Here is a 20,019-nt window from a genome sequence, read left to right on the forward strand (position 1 = left end):
ATATAATATGCATATATAACACCTTTATACCTACCTTTAAAGCAATAGGCATCGTATTTGGAGTGCAGATCAGGATAGCCGGTCTGGTTGGGGAAAGCGTAGACTGTGTGGACGCCAGGCTTCCCTCCTCCGCACTGGGGCCGGGGGTTATTGATGGGGTAACGGACGCTGTGGTCGAGGAGCCAGCCAGCTCGGCACTTATCAAAGCCCTGCTTCCAGGCCGCATGCAGATCGGCTGTGGAGGCCAGGGAGGCGTTCTGACCCTGGCAGGAAGCCACTGCTTCATCGTATGTGAATCCCTCGAATGAACTCACAATGAAAACTTCCCCTGAAAGAAAATGATGAGCACGGCTGTTTATTTTCCTTATCTCTTATGTTTGAAATGAGAAGCTATTCTTCATGCAAAATGAAAACAAGATACATTTCTATTTGTTTTTGTACTGCTGTGCATCTAAATGGCAGTTTAACTCTATAAAGAGATAAAAGCTTTTGACCAGACCTTTTTTTTTATCCCTTTTTAACTTCAGTGGCAGTAGCCGGTTGCACCAGCTGGATTAGAGTTAGGGTGTAAAGAAGTCGTTCTTACAGTAAGTGGTTCAAATGTTGAACCACTTGAAAAAAATTGGGACTAGCAGTTTCCAGAATTCCAGTTGCATCACAGAGACTTATGGTACAACTTAACTAGTAGTAAAGTAAAGTTCATAAATTGAGATCAAAATACCATATAATTCATAGAGTGACCTTTTTAAAGCTGCAAATTGGCAAAACCAAATCCCCTTGTATTTTGTCCCTGTTTCTGTCTGTTTTGTGCTGTAAATATTAGTTGTCAGAATGAACAACAATTGCATTGATTTGCATTGAGTTGCATTGATTTGCATCGAGTTGCATTGATTTGCATTGAATAGCATTGAGTAACATTGAATTGTAATGAATTGTATTGAGTTGCATTAATTTGAGTTGCACTAAATTATACTAAATTGCACTAAATTGCATTGATTTGCATTGAACTGCATTGAATTGCATTGAATTTCATTGAGTTGCATTGATTTGCATTGAATTGCATTGAGTTCCATTGAATTGCATTACGTTGCATTAAATTGCACTGAGTTGCATTAAGTTGCATTGAATTGCACTGAACGGCATTGAATTGTATTGCACTAAGTTGCATTTAATTGCATTAAATTCAACTGCATTGAGTTGCATTGATTTGCATTAAATTGCATTGAGTTACATTGAGTTGCATTAAATTGCATTAAATTGCATTGAATTGCATTAAGTTGTATTGAATTGCATTGAGTTGTATTGAGTTACATTGAGTTGCATTAAATTGCAGTGAATTGCATTAAATTACATTGAGTTGCATTGAATTGCATTGAGTTGCATTAAGTTGTATTGAATTGCATTGAGTTGTATTGAGTTACATTGAGTTGCATTAAATTGCATTGAATTGCATTAAATTACATTGAGTTGCATTAAATTGCATTGAATAGCATTAAGTTGCATTGAGTTGGATTGATTTGCTTTACGTTGCATTGATTTGCATTGAGTTGTATTGAATTGCGGTACCTCTGGGTTTGTCCATGTAGCAGTACACGTCATAGCGCTCACTGGCAGGCCGTACTCCATAGTTCCTCACGCCCGGCACCGTCTCCAGATCACCAGAGCATTGATCACGTGGGGATACAATAGGATACCTTCATTTTTAAGAAATAAAATGACACATTTATAACACAGTACTAATATCATAGTAGTTTCTGAAATAATCTCTCTAGAATAACTCTAAATATTACCTGACGGTCTGGTCGATCAGCCAGCCTGCATCACAGTGATGATAACCAGCTTCATACGCTGAGTGAAGCTGCTGAGGACTAGCGATCACTGCTCCGATATTCTGACAGGCCAGCTGAGCTTCAGCAAACGTGAGGGAATAACGACTAGCACTGACCTTATAGTGAAACACAACACCTGAGAGACACGGAATAAAAGAGAAACATAAGTACAAAGCTGTAGTTATCACAAGAGATTTTACCAAATTAAAAACCTCTGGAATATAATCAAGAGGAAGATGGATGATCACAAACCATCAAACCACCAAACTGAACTGCTTGAATTTTTGCACTAGGAGTAAAGCAGCATAAAGTACCCCCTCAGCGGAAATTTGAAAAATGCTGAAAAAAATGTGAGGAGTAGTTTGGGAGGGGCACTGGGTGATGTATGGGTTTAGGGGCGGGTCAGGAGGTAGAGTTGATTGTGGTGATCTTTGCCTGTAGCAGGGTTGAACCTCAAAGGGTGCTGCACAAGTGGAAGTTACTACAATAAAAGTGTTTTTTAAAGGTCAGGAAATGTTTATAAAAACTGTAAGCAGGACTGGTATGTTTTATTATATATTGAACATTATACTGGCTTTTGTTTCAGCATTAACAAAGACACTAACTCTGTGTATAGTTTGTTAGAGCACGGTCTTATAGAGAATTCCTTTTGTTTTGAAAGATTTCCCTTTTATTATATTGACTTAAATAAATGAAAAAGTGTAGAAAGTAGTAAACTAGTAAAACATTGCACCTTTTTAAATATAATCTGAGTCAAGCAGTTGTTCTTTACATTGCAACCAAATATTCTGATAATTGGACCAATAGAAAAGCTTCAAAAGGATTGATCTCGATTGAAAATTCTCATGGTTTTTATTATTTTTTATATGATACGTTATTTATATTATATAGGATTTCAATACTGGGTAAATTAATAATCATGATTATCCCTTTAGCTTCTATCATGCAGCTCTTATGCAGTATCTCCAGCTCTCTCACCTGTTGGAGACATCACAGCTTCAGTCAGGTTGGCACAGGGGGCTTTGGGCCCGTGTTCGGTGGGCGTGGCCACAGTGCTGGGGGGTGGAGACAGGGGTTTCTGGGTGCAGTCAGTGGGAGGTTTGTGGGTCACCACCTCCCCGGCGACCTCACTCTCAGCAGCGGGGGTGGGCTTCAGGAACTCCTGAGGGCGGTCCGTCACCATGCCCACCACCACCGGACCTCTTCCTGAACCTACCTCTTCCTCATCTAAACAAAACACAGCACAACCAGCCTCAGATAACTCAAATAGAGTAGTAAAGGGTTGTATAGGGGAGTATATGGTATTATACAAAAGTGTAGGAAGTATATGGTAGTATAGTGGAGTATAGGGTATTATACAAAAATGTAGGAAGTATAGGGTAGTATAGTGGAGTATAGGGTATTATACAAAAATGTAGGAAGTATAGGGTAGTATAGTGGAGTATAGGGTATTATACAAAAATGTAGGAAGTATAGGGTAGTATAGGGGAGTATAGGGTATTATACAAAAGTGTAGGAAGTATAGGGTAGTATAGTGGAGTATAGGGTATTATACAAAAATGTAGGAAGTATATGGTAGTATAGGGTAGTATAGGATATTATAGGAAAGTGTAGGGAGTATAGGGTATTATACAAAGTGTAGGAAATATAGGGTAGTATAGTGGAGTATAGGGTATTATACAAAAATGTAGGAAGTATAGGGTAGTATAGTGGAGTATAGGGTATTATAGGAAAGTGTAGGAAGTATAGGGTAGTATAGTGGAGTATAGGGTATTATACAAAAATGTAGGAAGTATAGGGTAGTATAGGGGAGTATAGGGTATTATAGGAAAGTGTAGGAAGTATAGGGTATTATACAAAAAGTGTAGGAAGTATAGAGTAGTATAGGGGAGTATAGGATATTATAGGAAAGTGTAGGGAGTATAGGGTATTATAGGAAAGTGTAGGAAGTATAGGGTAGTATAGTGGAGTATAGGGTATTATAGGAAAGTGTAGGAAGTATAGGGTAGTATAGTGGAGTATAGGGTATTATAGGAAAATGTAGGAAGTATAGAGTAGTATAGGGGAGTATGGGGTATTATACAAAAATATAGGAAGTATTTGGTAGTATAGTGGAGTATAGGGTATTATAGGAAAGTGTAGGAAGTATAGGGTAGTATAGGGGAGTATAGGGTATTATAGGAAAGTGTAGGAAGTATAGGGTATTTTACAAAAAGTGTAGGAAGTATAGAGTAGTATAGGGGAGTATAGGGTATTATAGGAAAGTGTAGGAAGTATAGGGTAGTATAGTGGAGTATAGGGTATTATAGGAAAGTGTAGGAAGTATAGGGTATTATAGGAAAATGTAGGAAGTATAGAGTAGTATAGGGGAGTATGGGGTATTATACAAAAATATAGGAAGTATTTGGTAGTATAGTGGAGTATAGGGTATTATAGGAAAGTGTAGGAAGTATAGGGTAGTATAGTGGAGTATAGGGTATTATACAAAAATGTAGGAAGTATAGGGTAGTATAGTGGAGTATAGGGTATTATAGGAAAGTGTAGGAAGTATAGGGTAGTATAGGGGAGTATAGGGTATTATACAAAAGTGTAGGAAGTATAGGGTAGTATAGTGGAGTATAGGGTATTATACAAAAATGTAGGAAGTATAGGGTAGTATAGTGGAGTATAGGGTATTATAGGAAAGTGTAGGAAGTATAGGGTAGTATAGTGGAGTATAGGGTATTATACAAAAATGTAGGAAGTATAGGGTAGTATAGGGGAGTATAGGGTATTATAGGAAAGTGTAGGAAGTATAGGGTATTATACAAAAAGTGTAGGAAGTATAGAGTAGTATAGGAGAGTATAGGATATTATAGGAAAGTGTAGGGAGTATAGGGTATTATAGGAAAGTGTAGGAAGTATAGGGTAGTATAGTGGAGTATAGGGTATTATAGGAAAGTGTAGGAAGTATAGGGTATTATAGGAAAATGTAGGAAGTATAGAGTAGTATAGGGGAGTATGGGGTATTATACAAAAATATAGGAAGTATTTGGTAGTATAGTGGAGTATAGGGTATTATAGGAAAGTGTAGGAAGTATAGGGTAGTATAGGGGAGTATAGGGTATTATAGGAAAGTGTAGGAAGTATAGGGTATTATACAAAAAGTGTAGGAAGTATAGAGTAGTATAGGGGAGTATAGGGTATTATAGGAAAGTGTAGGAAGTATAGAGTAGTATAGGCGAGTATGGGGTATTATACAAAAATATAGGAAGTATTTGGTAGTATAGTGGAGTATAGGGTATTATAGGAAAGTGTAGGAAGTATAGGGTAGTATAGTGGAGTATAGGGTATTATACAAAAATGTAGGAAGTATAGGGTAGTATAGTGGAGTATAGGGTATTATACAAAAATGTAGGAAGTATAGGGTAGTATAGGGGAGTATAGGGTATTATAGGAAAGTGTAGGAAGTATAGGGTAGTATAGTGGAGTATAGGGTATTATAGGAAAGTGTAGGAAGTATAGAGTAGTATAGGGGAGTATAGGATATTATAGGAAAGTGTAGGGAGTATAGGGTATTATAGGAAAGTGTAGGAAGTATAGGGTATTATACAAAAGTGTAGGAAGTATAAGGTACTATACAAAAGTGTAGGGAGTATAGGGTATTATAGGGGAGTATAGAGTATTATAGGAAAGTGTAGGACGTAAGTGTAGGGAGTATAGGGTATTATAAGGAAAGTATAGGGGGCTATAGGGTAGTATAGAAAAGTGTAGGGTATATGATAAAGGGAAGTGTTGGGTGTAACATCAGTTAATAGTTGTGTGTACACTGTATGTCAAGTAATAAGATAAAAAAGAACAGTAGATTGTATAACATGTCAAACCATCACTTTTCACGACTGTAGTTACTGTATATAAGACATATCAGTTGTAAAAAAAAAACAAATGCAGAAGACAGGCTACATGAACGTCCATGTCTCCATGCTGCTCACCTGAGTAGCAGATAGCATCGTAGCGTGAGTCAGGTAGAGGGTACCCGGTCTGGTTTGGGAAGCGGTACACAGTGCGGACCCCCAGCAGACCTCCTCCACACTGCGGCCGGGCGATATTGATGGGATAGCGGACGCTCCGGTCAGCCAGCCAGCCGGCGTTACACACGTCCATACCAGCCTTCCAGGCCAGGTACAGCTGCCCCGTGGTGGCTAGCTTAGCGCCCAGTTTAGCGCACTGAGCCTCAGCCTCATCAAAGGTGAACTTCTCCGGGGACATGGAGTAGAACACCCTCCCTGCAGAGGAACATGGAGTTAGTGATCGGGTTAGTGGTGAAATAGTTTTAATACATTGTTAATTATGCGAAGGTTAATGAGGAACTGTACCCGTCATCTTCTCAGCGAAGCAGTACACATCATACGTCTCATTTACATCTCTCACTCCATACGTCCTGACCCCTGGATACTCAAACTTATCACCATAGCAGGGCTCTCGGGGATCGTGGATAGGATACCTTTAGAGAGACAAATTAGAACAAGTTACGGTAAATTATTATTACAGCAAAACTGTATAGAGCATAAAATATAGGAGTCAAAAATGCTATGGTAACTGTAGTCTTGTTTGTCCCCTCAACCTCAAACTCTATCTTTTCTCCCTGTTGAACTCGGACCATGTGTTTGTGTTTTTGTACAGGTGTGGGTGTAGAAACACGTTGAACATGATATGGTCTGTGCAGCTTGATTTAGGGTGTGTCAGTGTATCTTTGCTATCATAACGATGGGAAAAGTACACCTTGCGCAGCTTGAAAAGCGCAAATGGCATGTACTTTTTTCTTAATTAATCATGTGTGGTTAATTTTAGGGGTAACTTGAAATAAACCAATCAGTGTGCCACTTTCCATTCTTTTTAAGAGCCAGATTCGCTGACTTTAATGGTGCAGCTACCTGGACGTGAAAATAGATTGTTAGCGGGGTGTAAGATAGCAATGAGCATAATTATGTGCAATGCACAGTTAAGTAAGCCTACTGCTTTTATGGGCCTTGAGTTATAATGAAAACGGCTTTAAACACCTGATTTCCAAAAAATTATAACAGACCACTTAATATAATTAAAAATTAATTAAGATACATTTGGAGAGACAGCAAATTAGAACAAGTTACAGTAAATTAATATTACAGCAAAACTGTATAGAGCATAAAATTTAGGAGCAATTGTGTATAAGAGTCAAAAATGTTTTGGAGTATTTCTATGGTAACTGTAGTCTTGTTTGTCCCCTCAACCTCCATCTCTATCTTTTCTACCTGTTGTACTCGTAACATGTGTTGGTGTTTTTGTACAAGTGTGGGTGCGGAAAAACATTGAACGTGATAGGGTCCTATTTTAGTGATCTACAGGCGAGCTGATTTAGGGCAGTGTGTCAGTGTTTCTTTGCTATCGTAACAACGGGAAAAGTACACCTTGCACGGCTCGAAAGGCGCAGAAGGCATGTACTAATTATCTTATTTAATCATTCGTGTGGTTAATTTTGGGTGTAACTTGAAATAAACCAATCAGTGTGCCGCTTTCCATTGCCTTTAAGAGCCAGATTTGCCGATGGTGCAGCTACCTGGACATGAAAATAGACTATTAGCGGGGTGTAAGATCGCAATAAGCATCATGGTGCGCCATGCACTTCTGATTTCCTAAAAATTATGACAGACCATTTTTATGTTTCTTGTTTAAAATGAAAAAGAAGGTTGAAAAAGCCCACATGGACCCCTGAAGCACTAAATTCTAATATTTTTCTGTTTATTTTTTGGTAATTAAGTGTATACTGTACTGTGAACTGACCTGACGGTCTCGTCGGCGAGCCAGCCGGCATCACACTGGTGGTAGCCCTCGTCATAAGCCGCCTGCAGCTGCTCTGGAGACGCGATCACGGCGCTGTTCTGGATACAGGCTGCCTTCGCTTTCTCAAACGTCAGGGTGTAACGGCTGGTGATGGCGCGATAGTGGAACACAATACCTGTAGGAAAAGGTCGAGCAGAATCACCTTACAAAACCATCACTTTAATTAAATGTATTTTACTGAGATTTTAAGTGATAGACCATTCCATTCTAAACCATTCCACTGTAGCTTTAACTGTATGTTTTGGGTCATCGTCTTGTTGGAAGGTCTCAAGTCTTTTACAGCCTAAAACAGGTTTTCTTTTTCAGAGATTGTCCTTTTTTTACCTCCATTCATCTTCCCATCAACTCTTCCCATCAATGTTTCCCTGTTCCTGCTGAAGAATCCCCACATCTCCACAGCATGATGCTGCCACCACCATGTTTCACAGTGGCTATGGTTCTGTATTCTGTATTCTCTATGTTTAATGTTTTGCCCAATTCTTTGACCTGTGTTTATGTTTCTGTAAAGCTGCTTTGTGACAACATCGGTTGTAAAAAGCGCTATACAAATAAATTTAATTTGATTTGATTTGATATGGTGTGTTAAAGCGCTTAGAGGTTATAAGCAATGTCACTTTTTTACACCACATATAGCGCTTTTTTGCATTTAGGCCAGTTAAAAATAATAATAATAATCTGACCACAGAACTTTCTTCTTCCACATGTTTGCGTTTCTGTTCCTCCATGACTTGTAGCTACAAACCGCAGATTGCGGCACTTTAATAACAATTACAATTTGTATTATTTTATATTCTTATTTATACTTATATAAAAACTGAATAGCAGTTTTTAAGAGATTATTTTTTATTCAACAACTGACAAATTATGTATTTGAGGTATTTGAAATGATAAATTCACACACAGTAGCAAAAACAATAAACACTTAATTCCTTCCAAAAGTTAGAAACCGCGTATTAAAGAAAAGACAAGCCTGGTTTTTCATCAGAATGATCACAAGTAACAAATAAACAAAAAGACTAAATCTAAATTAATATAGCTAACATAATAAAAGCTAATCCGTAGATTTCTACCTAAATAAATAAATAAAGCCATAAACAATATAAATATTAAACACAACAAAGCTAACCACACTAGCTTGTTAACTAAGTTAGTTAGCTAACGAGCTTAGTTAGTTAATTCGAGCTAACCTACCTAACGTTAGATGTTTTTATAAATAACTTTTTCTTAGCAAACGAATGCGTATGCCTAAATTATGAAATAAATAGACACACAACTTGAGTTACTAATACATATCAAATAAGGCCATTGTCTTCATTATATATCAACATACAGCTAATCAATTAGTCAGCTAGTGTTCGCTAGTAAGTTAACGCTAACATTAGCATGCTAACTAGCTTTTCATTGCAGCACTTTTTTACGTCTTTCTTTCTTTCAATAATGTTTTTTTTCTTGCACTGATCTCTTCCATAAAGGCCAGATTTGAGCTGTGGATCTCTGCAGCTCCTCCAGAGTGACCATGGGTCTCGGCTGCGTCTCTGATCAGTGCTCTTCTTGCTGGATCTGTTAGTTTGGGTGGATCATGGCTGATCAAAGCTTGGGATGTGTTTTTATAACCTAACCCTGCTTTAAACTTCTTCTCCACAACTCTAACAAACCACTGAGGTCTTCACAGAACAGCTGAATTTATACTGAATTAAAGAATTAAAGAATAAAGCTCCAGAGTTCAGAGCTCAGACTGTTTCATTACCTTGCACCTGGACTTCGGCGGTGTCGTGGCTGTCCTCGATCCCGTGCATGACCTCGCAGCGGTACACCCCCGAGTCGTTGGAGAGGAGCTCTGAGATCTTAATGGAGGCGTCGGTGGGGGTCTGGGGGTATCCCACCATCGTTACCCTGTCCGTGTACTTGCTGTTGAGGGCCACAGTCCCCTCAGAGGCCACCAGGATGTCCACGGTCGTCTCTTTGGTTACGAGGCTCCATTTGATGCGGTGGGACAGCGGGGCGATGGTGGGGGAACCGGGGTCATGGACCGTGTTATCCAGGAAGTAGCAGGGCAGGACCAGTGTGTCCCCCATCAGCGGGTGGAGGGGACCCTCAGTGGGAATGCTGACACTCAGAGTGCTTTCAGGTTCTGGGATATAGAATATAATACAACGATTATTATAATCAAAATTAATCTTTTACAGTGATCTACTACAGCTCTGGAATAAATGAAGAGAGCTCTTCAGTTTCTGAATCAGTTTCTCTGATTTTGCTATTTATAGGTTTATGTTTGAGTAAAATGAACATTGTTGTTTTATTCTATAAACTACAGACAACATTTCTCCCAAATTCCAAATAAAAATATTCTCATTTAGAGCATTTATTTACAGAAAATGAGAAATGGCTGAAATAACAAAAAAGATGCAGAGCTTTCAAACCTCAAATAATGCAAAGAAAACAAGTTCATATTCATAAAGTTTTAAGAGTTCAGAAATAATCAATATTTGGTGGAATAACCCTGGTTGGTTTTTAATCACAGTTTTTTTCATGCATCTTGGCATCATGTTCTCCTCCACCAGTCTTACACACTGCTTTTGGATAACTTTATGCTGCTTTACTCCTGGTGTAAAAATTAAAGCAGTTCAGTTTGGTGGTTTGATGGTTTGTGATCATCCATCTTCCTCTTGATTATATTCCAGAGGTTTTTAATTTGGTAAAATCAAAGAAACCCATCATTTATAACATCATTTTACATTCAATCTTTCTGGTCTATTTTGAGGTCGCCCCAAAATACACATCAAAATGCTGTTAGATTGGAGAGAGAGTTAAACTATCTGTAATCATTAGAAATCAACGTCTTAATAATAAGTTGTCATTATTTTGGGACACTTCGGTTCCTTTCTAAATTTTATTTCTAATTTTTATACAATTTTTTTCCACAATTTACACGGCCAACTGCCCAACCCCCTCACTAGGACTCCCCCTATCACTAGTGATGCTCCAACACACCAGGAGGGTGAAGAATAGCACACGCCTCCTCCGATACATGTGAAGTCAGACTCCGCCTCTTTTTGAACTGCTGCTGATGCTGTAGCATTGCCGAGTAGCATCACGGCGCTAACGCTCGGAGGAAAGCGCAGCGACTCGGTTCTGATACATCAGCTCACAGACGCAGCCTTGTGCTGATCCACATCACCCTAGGGGTGATGAGGGGAATGAGCGCCATTTACTGTACTGTACCCACCCAGAGAGAAGAACAACAACTGTGCTCTCTTAGGGCTCTGGCAGCTGATGGCAAGCTGCATGACCGGGATTTGTATAATCGGGATTCATATATTCCTATGCTATAAATATGGCATGGCAGTTTTCCAATAATATATAGGCAATATCTGATTGTTTGCTTGCCACTGGGAGCAGATAATCAACTTCTCTTTCTTTCTTTCTACTCATCTCTATTTCTCTCAATTTTTTGCTCTACTTCTCCCTCTCTATTTCTCTTTACTTTTTTTAATTCCTTAATCTCTTTCTCTCAATTTCTCGCTCTCTATATTTCTCACTTTCTCTTCCTCTCAACATCTCTCTCTTTCTTTCTCTCTATTTCTTAAAAAAATGCTATTTGAATGCATACCTTCAAACATTTTTTACATAACATGCTCCACTTCATCCAGTTAGTCAGAAATAAAAACACTCTCTCACTAATTAAACTTAGAAATAATAGTTATATCCAGGATAAGCTTAGAAACATATATTGTGTACAGTGATTACAAACTTTTATTACACAAATAGTATGTTTAAAATTATTATTATAGATAAAAATACCACAGTAAAAGATGCTCACCGGTGTACATGTAATCCTGGAAGGACCATGTAGCTGATGTTATCCGGAGGAACAAGAATAATAACAGCATTGACGTCATGGCTCACCTAGAAGTAAAAGAAATCAGATAATATATTCAACAAATTAATAATTATACAGCAATAACTGCAACCCCAAAGTCCCAAATTAAAAATTGTAAAAGGTGTAAAAAAAAAAAAATATATATATATATATATATATATATATATATATATATTTTTTTTTTGATCTATAGGTGAGCAACAATCGTGCACTGTACTGCTGTTCTGGACATACAAAATAAAAGCATAAAAAAGTTTTGGCATACAATTAACCATAAATAAGACTAAGACTAGCTTAGCATTAGCATGCTGTAGTACCCCACCACTAGACCACTAGCATAGGGCTGCTAAGCTCAAAGACTGGCTGCTTTTTTCTGTACCTATCTGAGTTAGAAATAATAGAAAATGTAGCCTTAGCAAAGACAGATCCTGCAAAAATGAGTATACACAGGAGAAAATCTGAGCATTTACTGTTTTATCTATTAAATTTTTATCTTTTAGAATTAGAAATACATTTTACACAGCGTCCCAATGCTCTCTTTGGAATTGGGGCTGTAAAACATTAACGCTGAACTGACAGCTGAGCGACTGTAACTGAACATACAGTAAAAAACTTGACTGAGTTTGGCAGAGTATTGGATATCCCTCAGTCTGCCTCCAGCGCTGGAAAAGCGTGTCCAGAACAGGCCGTCTTTGTGAGAGGAATTCATACCGGCGCGAGAACCAGACCGCATTGTAATTTCCACAGCAAAAGAACAGGAAAAGCACTTCTCTCTGCACCGCCGCGTCACATCAGGCCGTTTGGGGATTATTATGTCGTTAATTATCTGATGCCTAAGAAGAAAAGCCCACTGTTCTGCATCTCAGGCTGTTTGGAAAAAGTGTCTCAGATATTTCTGCTGAAGGAAAAGCTCAGCTGTGGAGCTGAGAGCAGACACTGTGTTTCAGAGTCGGTATGAATTAAAGAATGAAAGTCTTTATTTAACTTGTTTCAGGCACTCAGTAACTCTTCCTATATATAAACTCATTTCTCCATCAAACAAAGAGCCAAAGGGTCCTATTCACAAGTTAATAACCCCTCCCCCCACCATCACTCCACACTTCTCACTGTTAAATCAGCGCTATAACAATGTAAAATGTGTTCAATCCTACATGCATCCAAGCATAAATATGTTCAGGACAGACTACATGTGTTTAAAGCTACATGTGTTCAAGCCAGCCCACGTACAGTAGCCTATGTTCAATCCTGCACGTGTTCAAACCTGCCTACATGTGTCCAAGCATAAATATGTTAAATTCTGCATGTGTTCAACCCTACATGTGTTCATTGCAGTGTACATACAGTAGCCTATGTTCAACCCTACATGTGTTCAATTCTGCATGTGTTCAACCCTATACGTGTTTAAGCCTGCATGTGTCCAATCATAAAATATGTTCAAGCCTACATATGTTCAAAAATACATGTGTTCAAACCTGCATGGGTTCAAACCAGCCTACATGTCTTCAATCATAAATATGTTAAATCCTGCATGTGTTTAACCCTACATGTGTTCAAACCTATACACGTAAAAGCCAATCTACCTACAGTAGCCTATGTTCAATCCTACATGCGTTCAAATCTGCATGTGTACAACCCTACATGTGTTCAACCCTACATGTGTTCAAACCTATACACGTAAAAGCCAATCTACCTACAGTAGCCTATGTTCAATCCTACATGCGTTCAAATCTGCATGTGTACAACCCTACATGTGTTCAACCCTACATGTGTTCAAACCTATACACATAAAAGCCAATCTACGTACAGTAGCCTATGTTCAATCCTACATGCGTTCAACTCTGCATGTGTTCAACCTATACATGTTTAAGCCTCCATGTGTCCAAACACAAAATATGTTCAAGCCTACAGGTGTTCAAAAATACATGTGTTCAGGCCAGCCTACATATAGTAGTCTATGTTCAATCCTGCATGTGTTCGACTCAACATGTGTCCAAGCATAAACATGTTCAAGCCAGCCTATGTATAGTAGCTTATGTTCAATCCTGCATATGTTGAATCCTGCATGTATTCAACCCTACATGTGTTCAAACCTGCATGTGCCCAACCATACATATGTTCAAGCCAGCCTATGTAGAGTAGTCTATATTCAATTCTGCATATGTTCAATCCTATGTTGTCAAACCTACATATGTCCAAGCATAAATCTGGTCAAGCCAGCCTACATACATTAGACTATGTTCAACCCTGCATACGTTCAACTCTACATGTGTTCAGGCCAGCCTACATGTGTCCAAGCATAAATATGTTCAACCCTATGTATGTTTAAAAAAATAGAGTTGTTCAAGCCTGAATGTGTTCAAGCCAAAGTACAGTAGCCTATGTTCAGCCATGCATATGTTTAAGCCTACATGTGTTCAATCCTACATGTTCAAGCATAAATATGTTAAATCCAGACTACATACAGTAGAGTCAAGCCTAAATTTGTTCAATCCTACATGTGTCCAAGCATAAATATGTTCAAGCCTATGTACTGTATGTTCAAAAATACATGTGTTCAAGCCAGCCTATGTACAGTAGCCTATGTTCAACCCTGCGTGTGTTCAATCCTACATGTGTAGCAGTGTTACAGGGTAAAATCTTTTGTGAAAAGACATTAGTGATATGAAACCTTCGATTCAGCAGCAAAAAATACAGTTTAATACAGAACCTCTAAAAAACAGAAGAATTGAGTAAAAATAAGTTATGTAATTTCAGAACAGGACCATAAATAGTATAATAAAACAGGATATCGCTGCGCTGCTGTAATGTTTTCTGTGGCAGCGAAAAGTATTTTAGACTATAATTAGAGTCAGAGCTGTTGGGAAATGACTGATAAAGGAAATATCTGGCAACATGCCTCCTGCCTTTTATGTCCTTTTGTAATATTAGTGTTGGACCTGATTGTGTTTAAAAAGCCCTTGGCTGATTTTATCCAACATATTCAATGTAATTTTCATTTTTGCCATTTTTCACTGGAGATAATGTGAATCTAGTAGTGGTTCTATATATTAAATTAACCAATAGAATCGCTTCAAAATGAATTAATAATTTAAAAATATTTTTAAATTATACTGACTTCCATTGAAAGTCTAGAAGGCTTTTACTTCTCCTTTAAAGTTGGCATTTTAGAGATACAAGGTTTTTGTCCAACAACAACAGTATCTAAAAGATACTAATCTCTCTTCTGATTGGCTGCCATGCCTTCATGTGTTCAAACCAACCAACTTTTTTTCAATCCTGCATATCGTTGCTGTTCAATGCACTTTTATTCTTTTTTTTTTTTTTTTTTTTTTTTTTTTGCAGTTTTGGACCTTATTTTTCTTATTTTCTATTTTTTATTATGCTAAACTAATTTGTCTGAAATATTAATTCATCAGGAAATACAGGAAAAACATGTATCTCCAAAACAGCAACTTTACAAGAAAAGAGATAAAACCTTCCTAACTTTTTTAATGGAAATAAATATAAAAATAGTTTTTTCAGGTCATTTTGGAGAACTTATTTTGGTCTATTCATCACAAATTTGTGTGATCAAATTATGTAGACAATTAAAAATCGTAAAAAATGGAGATACTTGATTTTCATTTGACTGCAACAATATGTTCAAGCCTTCTTACATCTCTGAAATATATAAAAAAAACATTTAAAATGATCAGTTTCTCCGATTTTACTCTGATTTTGCTATTTATAGGTTTACGTTTGAGTAAAATGAACATTGTTGTTTTATTCTATAAACTACAGACAACATTTCTCCCAAATTACAAATAAAATATTCTCATTTAGAGCATTTATTTACAGAAAATGAGAAATGATCAGAAACACTTTATAATAACTTTAATTATATATTTTTAACTAATGATTATTAGATGTGAACAAAGCAGTAGTTCATCAGAATTTGAATATTAACAAATGCTCACACATGACACTTATTCATCAGTATGAATATTCATATTTAAAATGTTAGCCAATCATTCATCAGCTCATCAGAATTTGAACTTTAATAAACAAATGTTCATCAATCACAGTTCCTGTTGCAAATCATTCATTAGTATTTACACATGTGATAGCCACTTATTTTCTTAAAATGTGAAAAATAACAGTTATTAATCATTCGTTAATGGTATATTAATGAAAGTTATTATAAAGTGTTATTGATTAAAAATAAAGAAAAAGATTCATATTCATAAAGTAGTTTTAAGAGTTCAGAAATAAATATTTGGTGGAATAACCCTTATTTTTAATCACATTTTTTTTCATGCATCTTGGCATCATGTTCTCCTCCACCAGTCTTACACACTGCTTTTGGATAACTTTATGCTGCTTTACTCCTGGTGCAGTTCAGCTTGGTTTGATCAGTGTTATGCAGGTGTGTATATTCAGTAAAACTGAGTGCAGTTGTAGAAGTGAAGGAATGTTACAGGCTGATGAGAAGTGAAAGGGTCAGGGTTCATCACTTCATCTTCTGCTGAAGAATCCTTCTGATCTGAGGCCACGACAAGATAACCAGCCCAAAACACGCCAATAACTAAAACTGACCTTATAATAAAATACCTGTTTATACCTGTGCTCTTACTGTACACTCTTTAAAACACTTCAGCATGAAAAAAACTTTCATAAAAGTTCTGAAAAGCTTCTTTATCAGGTTTTTTATAAGGTTATTCTACTATTTTAACGCATATAAACCAAAACATATATCAAATCTTAATTAAATAAATAATATGCACGATTTTAGCTGCATTCCATGCATTTCCCCCACATGAATAAAAATGAATAAAAATAAACTGATTTATTTTGTGATGATTAAATGTTCACACAGCCACAGATAGTGCCACAAGTCAGAGCACACGTTTGTAGATAATATAGCACTGTATATATATATATATATATATATATATAACCCATTATAGATTATAGCATCAGAGAATTATACTGTATTAAGGTTTTTATTTACTAAATTAATTATATTGCATTAAATTGATTCTATCTGGCATTAAAAATGTATTAAAGATCAAAGATTTTTTTTTTGTATTTATTGGCCTTCTATAACCCATTATAGCATCAGAGCATCACTTTTATTCATGACTTAAAGTTAATACTTCATTAAACTGTACATATTTACTATATGCAATGTTTAAATGTAACTTTAGCAAAGTATAGTTTATGTATTAAATTCATTATTTTTATTCTGTGTTTAACTTGGTAATGTTTTAAACTCAACTCTAACCCAAACCTTAATCATGAATTAACTCCTAAAAAAACCTAAACTTAAACATCAAAACTAAACCTAACCCTAACCCTAAACCTAAAACCATTTAACCTAAACCTTAGCCACGAATCAACACTAGAACCTAAACCCAATTCTAACCCAAACCTTAACCCTAAAACCTAAACTTAAACATTAAACCTAAACTTAACCCTAACCCTACACCCAACTCCAACCCAAACCTCACCCACAAATAAACTCTAAATCCTAAACCTAAACATTAGACCTAAACCTAAAACCTAAACCTAACCCTAACCCTAACTCAAAACCTAAACCACAAATCAATCCTAAAACCTAACCCTACACTCAACTCCAACCCAAACCTCACCCACAAATAAACTCTAAATCCTAAACCTAAATATTAGACCTAACCCTAACCCTAACTCTAACTCAAAACCTAAACCACAAATCAATCCTAAAACCTAAACCTACACCCAATTTTAACCCAAACCTTACCTACAAATGAACTCTAAAACCTAAACCTAAAGATTAAACCTAAACCTACACCCAACTCTAACCGAAACCTTAACCACGAATCAACTTTAACACCTAAACCTAAACCTACACCCAATTCTAACCCAAACCTTACCCACAAATCAGTCCTAAAACCTAAACCTAAATCTTAAACATTAAACCTAAACCTACACCTAACTCTAACCCAAACCTCACCTACAAATCAACCCTAAAACCTACACCTAAACATTAAATCTTAACTTAAACCTAACCCTACACTCAACTCTAGCCCACATTTAACCACAAATCAACCCAAAAACCTAAACTTAACAATAAAACTAAACCTAAACATTAAACGTAATTCTAAATATTAAACCTAAACCTAACCCTAAACCCCTAAACCCAACTCTAACCCAAACCTTACCTACAGATCAACTCAAAAACATAAACCTTAACCTAAACCTAAAACCATTAAACCTAAACCTAACCTTACACCCAACTCTAACCAAATACTTAACCACAAATCAAACCTAAAACCTGAACATTAAACCTAAACTTAACCCTAACCCTAAACCCTAAATCATCTTAGAGTTCAGTTGAATTTAATAGAGATGCAGTTGAACATTAGAAGAATGTTAGCTGAGCATCAATGAGGCATCTATAATAGATCATCCAATTAAAGTGACACCATAAACCTTATATAGCTGAAGTGTCTCAGCTGTCTTTATGCCCCAATTACCCTAAAATCACCCTATATACCCTTATATATACCCTATACACAACTACAGTATTCTATTGAGAATCCATCTCAACTTCTATCTATTTAATTAAAGCATTTCTCCCCATTTTTTAACCCAGTAACTCTGATTAAGAGCATCACTGAGTTAAACAGCACAGTAAAGCTTATTTTATAATATTTTATAATATAAAACAGTCCAAATCCAGGCAGATAAAGTGATAAAAGATAAAAGTGTGAGATAATTCTTACCTGAGTGACTGATAAACCCTGAATCTGTAATCCAGAACTTTCTAATATTCTCCTTTAATCTCCTCCAGCAGCAGCAGCAGCAGCAGCAGCTCACCGGCTCTCAGGTACCAGAGCAGCGTCCAAAAGAGCCCCCTCCACCCAGAGCCTCCGGATAACCAGGAGAGAGAGAGAGAGAGAGAGAGAGAGAGAGAGGGTATAGAGAGAGAGAGAGAGAGAGAGAGAGGGGGGGGGGTATAGAGAGAGAGAGAGAGAGAGAGAGGGGGGGGGGTATAGAGAGAGAGAGAGAGAGAGAGAGAGGGGGGGGTATAGAGAGAGAGAGAGAGAGAGAGAGAGAGAGGGGGTATAGAGAGAGAGAGAGAGAGAGAGAGAGAGAGAGAGGGGGGAGAGGAAAAGAGAGGGAGAGAGGGGGTATAGAGAGAGAGAGAGAGAGAGAGAGAGAGGGGAGAGGAAAAGAGAGGGAGAGAGGGGGTATAGAGAGAGAGAGAGGGGGGGGGAGAGAGAGAGAGGGGGGGTATAGAGAGAGAGAGAGAGAGAGAGGGGGGGTATAGAGAGAGAGAGAGGGGGAGAGGGGGGGTATAGAGAGAGAGAGAGGGGGAGAGAGAGAGAGAGAGAGAGGGGGGAGAGGAAAAGAGAGGGAGAGAGGGGGGGGGAGAGAGAGAGAGAGGGGGTATAGAGAGAGAGAGGGGGGGTATAGAGAGAGAGAGGGGGGGTATATAGAGAGAGAGGGGGGGTATAGAGAGAGAGGGGGGGAGAGAGAGAGAGAGAGGGGGGAGAGGAAAAGAGAGGGAGAGAGGGGGGGAGAGAGAGAGAGAGAGAGAGAGAGAGAGAGGGGGGGTATAGAGAGAGAGAGGGGGGGTATATAGAGAGAGAGGGGGGGTATAGAGAGAGAGGGGGGGAGAGAGAGAGGGGGGGAGAGAGAGAGGGGGGGAGAGAGAGAGAGAGGGGGGGGGAGAGAGAGAGAGAGGGGGGGAGAGGAAAAGAGAGGGAGAGAGGGGGGTATAGAGAGAGAGAGAGAGAGAGAGGAGGAGAGAGAGAGGGGGAGAGAGAGAGAGAGAGAGAGAGGGGGGGTATAGAGAGAGAGAGAGGGGGGGTATAGAGAGAGAGAGAGGGGGGTATAGAGAGAGAGAGAGAGAGTTCCATTGAACATGTCAGTGTGAGCTCCCTGATTTTTGTGTCGTTTTTTCTTTTAAAGTGAGAAAGATGATGAATTAATTTATAGAAACAGTGATATTAAGTCATACTAAGAACAAACGGAAACAAAACAAGACCAAAAACCTCCAAATCGGTAAAGTATTGAGGAAAATACCACCAGAAACAACAGGAGTGAAACTCTTCAGCACAACAGAGGTCAGGACTGAGATACACAGATATACAGAGAACTGGAATCATCTCAGAGTGAGAAACACACCAGCAGGTCTCAGAGACGATACAGAATAAGTGAGTTGGAGGAAATCAGTCATTATTTATTAATTATTTAATATTTTATTTATATTTATATAGAGTTTTATAACAAGCTAACTGCTAAAGCTAATATGGCAGTTAGAATTTGAAATTTGAAAAAAGCTCCTCCAACTGCTCCAGCCTCAACATTCTATCAGCCCAGCAGTCAACATGATCCAGCCAGAGGAAGCACCAGCACCCACTGAACACTGCACTGAGGAGAGAGAGCACTCACCTTGCAGCTCACATCACTCCTGTCCCGTTATTT

At 37.8% G+C, this 20,019-nt stretch overlaps 1 protein-coding gene across 2 annotated transcripts in view; it reads right to left on the reverse strand.

Annotated features, from left to right (window-relative positions):
• The window catches only part of acana (aggrecan a), a 33,908-nt gene extending 15,479 nt beyond the window's left edge, over nucleotides 1-18,429 (reverse strand). For both annotated transcript variants that reach the window (XM_022665219.2, XM_022665218.2), the window contains exons 1-10: nucleotides 18,312-18,429; nucleotides 11,509-11,594; nucleotides 9,436-9,819; nucleotides 7,629-7,803; nucleotides 6,185-6,312; nucleotides 5,801-6,094; nucleotides 2,808-3,056; nucleotides 1,791-1,965; nucleotides 1,567-1,694; nucleotides 35-328 (exon numbers count right to left, since the gene is read on the reverse strand). In XM_022665219.2, the coding sequence (XP_022520940.2) occupies nucleotides 35-328; nucleotides 1,567-1,694; nucleotides 1,791-1,965; nucleotides 2,808-3,056; nucleotides 5,801-6,094; nucleotides 6,185-6,312; nucleotides 7,629-7,803; nucleotides 9,436-9,819; nucleotides 11,509-11,587 (1,906 nt within the window). In that variant the 5' untranslated portion in view covers nucleotides 11,588-11,594; nucleotides 18,312-18,429. The remainder of the gene's footprint in view (nucleotides 1-34; nucleotides 329-1,566; nucleotides 1,695-1,790; nucleotides 1,966-2,807; nucleotides 3,057-5,800; nucleotides 6,095-6,184; nucleotides 6,313-7,628; nucleotides 7,804-9,435; nucleotides 9,820-11,508; nucleotides 11,595-18,311) is intronic.
• Nucleotides 18,430-20,019: the final 1,590 nt, after the last annotated feature.

The sequence above is a fragment of the Astyanax mexicanus genome, chromosome 23, assembly GCF_023375975.1.
Source record: "Astyanax mexicanus isolate ESR-SI-001 chromosome 23, AstMex3_surface, whole genome shotgun sequence".
Taxonomy (NCBI): Eukaryota; Metazoa; Chordata; class Actinopteri; order Characiformes; family Acestrorhamphidae; genus Astyanax; species Astyanax mexicanus.